Here is a 3,516-nt window from a genome sequence, read left to right as displayed (position 1 = left end):
GTATAACAGAGGCTGTAAAAAGGAACTTTCATATACATAAGACAGTATTATGAAATACAAAGTTTTCGTTGACTTTTTTGCAGCTTTCGCTTTCGAACTTCGTGTACCAAAATCTAACCAACAACCTGGTTCCTGGAAACGTTTAATCCTTAAAGAAGTTTTTGTTTTAAAAATAATCAACAGTTTCTTTTTTTTATGATTGCCAGTAAATAAACTAAGTTGAAACTAGTTCGTAATAATTCAGAAAGATTTTTGATTCGAGGCTTTAGATAAGCAGGGTCCAAAAGTTAGGAAACAACAACACGTCTACTTGTTTTTTAAATGTTATTATAGAACTATCATAGATTCGCAGTGGCACGATGTGGTCAAACGGTCGTTTATCTAATAGCGTAATGTCTCCAAATGAATATCAGTGAACTTTGGCTTTTGTCACCAGAACGGTGGGATTCTAAAAAAAGAGAAGCTTTGTTAAAAAAGGTTTATAGAAAGATAAGCGTGTATAACGGATGATAACAAAGAACACCTACCGTCACTAAATCTAACCTTTTAAAGTGATTAAGTTTGAACACAACGAATACAGAGTAAGAATAAAAGCAGGGGGATAAAGTGTCATTGGCTTCCCCATGCTAATGTCGTTCATTAATCTGATTTTAGATTTATATTAAATTTGGCCCCCATTATTCGATTCATAACTCCCCCCCCCCTCCCCCCTCCCCCCCCTCCCCCCACTTAGCGTTTCAAAAGAGCTGGAACCGGGACTGAGTTAAAGAAATATTAAATAAAATAAGTTATATATTAAATAGTATTTTACGAGGGCTCGTGAAGGGCAAGATTACGTTTCCTAGATGCTACTAAGTTTTACTTGTGAATTATTAATATATTTGGTAAATTTTCTCCCCTTACATAACTAGTTATCCTAAACGACACATGTCTAGATGACAAAACTCTAAATTTGGACGTAAAACATATGGTTATTAACTTCTGTCAAACAATGAGAGAAGTAACAGATAAGTCAATGAAATCAAACGTTCCACACTTGGACGTAAAACATATGGTTATTAACTTCTGTCAAACAATGAGAGAAGTAACAGATAAGTCAATGAAATCAAACGTTTCACACTTGGAATTGAACAATCTTTTTATAATTCCTAAAAGGTAATATAACGGTTCATATAGGACGACCACTTTCTAAGAAACATGCTTCATTCAGTAAACATTTTCTTTTTATGCTAAGCTAAACTAACACCTAAACTTGATGTATTATATAAAACAGTAGCATTTTATGTACAGGTAAAATACCCCACAGAACAGTAACACCTAATGTACAGGTAAAATACCCCACAGAACAGTAACACCTAATGTACAGGTAAAATACCCCATAGAACAGTAATACCTGATGTACAGGTAAAATAACGCACAGAACAGTAACACCTAATGTACAGGTAAAATAACGCACAGAACAGTAATACCTGATGTACAGGTAAAATAACACACAGAACAGTAACACCTAATGTACAGGTAAAATACCCCACAGAACAGTAACACCTAATGTACAGGTAAAATAACGCACAGAACAGTAACACCTAATGCACAGGTAAAATAACGCACAGAACAGTAACACATAATGTACAGGTAAAATAACGCACAGAACAGTAACACCTAATGTACAGGTAAAATAACACACAGAACAGTAACACCCAATGTATAACTGAAGTATTATATGAAACAGTAACTGATTTAGTTGATATCTTAGTTTTTTCAGTTCTAGTGTATGTGAGTAACTTGTTTATCAGAAGTTATATACGATAGAAATGGAATTCTTGGAATGCATAAAGAAAGGAACTTTGAATGTAATTTTTACTAATGGTTAATAATTGTGAATCTTTGAGTTATTTTCGATAATGAAAATAGATTATTGTAAAGATGTCGCTTTTTTTTCACCTGTTATTCAAATAATGGCAAGAATGCTCTAGCGAAGGTTCTCTTTATCGAATGCTGTATTCTTTGGATCTTGACCTCCGCGCTCCCAACCCAACGTCATCTGTATTCGTATATTCTGATTGGTTGTTACGCGTGCAAGTCACACCTTAACACATACTTAGTTCTCGGTAGTCTCGAGTCCACGAAGTGGATGACGTTACGATAAAGTGATGTCAGCTTCTACCAATCAACAACATCTACAATGACATCATCTTGTTAAATTTAGTAGCCTGACTCAGCGTTATAAGGCACAGTAAGGCTTGAGACTGGATGTATTGTGAATCGACCGACGGTTCGTATCGTAAATACCGCTCTCTGTGCTTGTTTAAGCCTAGTTAGTAACACTTCCGTCGTGTGAGCAAGACTAGTTTCGTTTGTTGCGAATCACACGTGAGACGAGTATCACGATGGAAACCACGTTCTATGACAACAGTTTCGCCCGCTCTCGGGATGAGTATGGAACTCTGAAGCGACCGGCAACTCTAGACTTGAATCAGTCCAAGTATAGTAAAAAACAGAAAATGAATATATTACTCACTTCGCCAGACCTTAACATGTTGAAGTTAGAATCACCAGAGCTAGAACGGTTAATAATCACCCACAACGGACTGGTTACGACTACTCCGACCCCGACGCAATACCCTTTCTCTCGGAGCGTCACGGAGGAGCAAGAACAGTACGCTCGGGGTTTTGTGGACGCCTTGAATCAGCTGCACCAAGCCACAGCGCCCAGCGCCGGCAGCGTTGTCCCTCAGCCCGTCGCAGCTACAGAAGAAAACTTGGTAGTGTCTAGCAGTAGTACGTGCACGATTTTACCCGTCACGAATGGCTACGTGAAAGATGAGCCCCAGACAGTGCCCAATCTCGGCCAGTCTCCACCAATGTCTCCCATCAACATGGAAAACCAGGAGAGAATCAAACTTGAGAGGAAACGGCTCCGAAACAGAATAGCGGCCAGCAAGTGTCGTCGCCGGAAGTTGGAGCGGATCAGTCGGCTCGAGGAGAAGGTTGCTCAACTGAAAACCGAAAATAACGATCTAGGATCTGTTGTAAACAAACTACGAGACCAGGTGTGCACATTGAAACAGCACGTGATGGAACACGCTAAGAATGGTTGTCAGATTATGGTGTCTAACCACGCTTTCTGATCTTGTGAACAGTTTTAAACTGAAAATAACGATGTAGGGTCAGTTGTAAACAAAATACGAGACTAAGTGTGCACCCTGAAACAACACGTGGTGGAACACGTTTTTAAGAACGGTTGTCAGATTATGGTATCTGGACACACTTTCTGATCTTGTGGACAGCTGTATTAACTGATCAGTACTGCCATCTTTTGGTAGAGTGAGTAGCTACTGAATCCAATGTTCCACTCCGCTAAACCGTTTGTATGATCATGTAAGGCGGCTGGTGAAGATCGGAGATGCAGCCAAGATGTACAAGAGAAATTATTTACTTGCATATGTAAATGTTGAGAAGCTATAAGTATGGTCCGTTTTGAGGTTGTTTTTGTTTCTAATGCAAAGTGCTCTTACA

The 3,516-nt window shown here is 38.8% G+C and overlaps 1 protein-coding gene across 1 annotated transcript; it reads left to right on the top strand.

Annotated features, from left to right (window-relative positions):
* The first annotated feature begins 2,204 nt into the window (after nt 1-2,204).
* On the top strand, nt 2,205-3,309 carry LOC106466955 (transcription factor AP-1-like). The gene has a single exon (XM_013927271.2). It carries the CDS (start codon nt 2,388-2,390, stop codon nt 3,126-3,128), a length of 741 nt encoding a protein of 246 aa, XP_013782725.1. The 5' UTR covers nt 2,205-2,387; the 3' UTR covers nt 3,129-3,309.
* The last annotated feature ends 207 nt before the right edge of the window (nt 3,310-3,516 follow it).

The sequence above is a fragment of the Limulus polyphemus genome, unplaced genomic scaffold, assembly GCF_000517525.1.
Source record: "Limulus polyphemus unplaced genomic scaffold, Limulus_polyphemus-2.1.2 Scaffold2438, whole genome shotgun sequence".
NCBI lineage: Eukaryota > Metazoa > Arthropoda > Merostomata > Xiphosura > Limulidae > Limulus > Limulus polyphemus.
Note: the sequence above shows the minus strand (reverse complement) of the source record. Positions and strands in the feature narration are given on the sequence as shown.

What these genes read in the sequence shown, in the direction of transcription:
- LOC106466955 (XM_013927271.2), top strand. Translation starts at nt 2,388, where the DNA reads ATGGAAACCACGTTCTATGACAACAGTTTCGCCCGCTCTCGGGATGAG.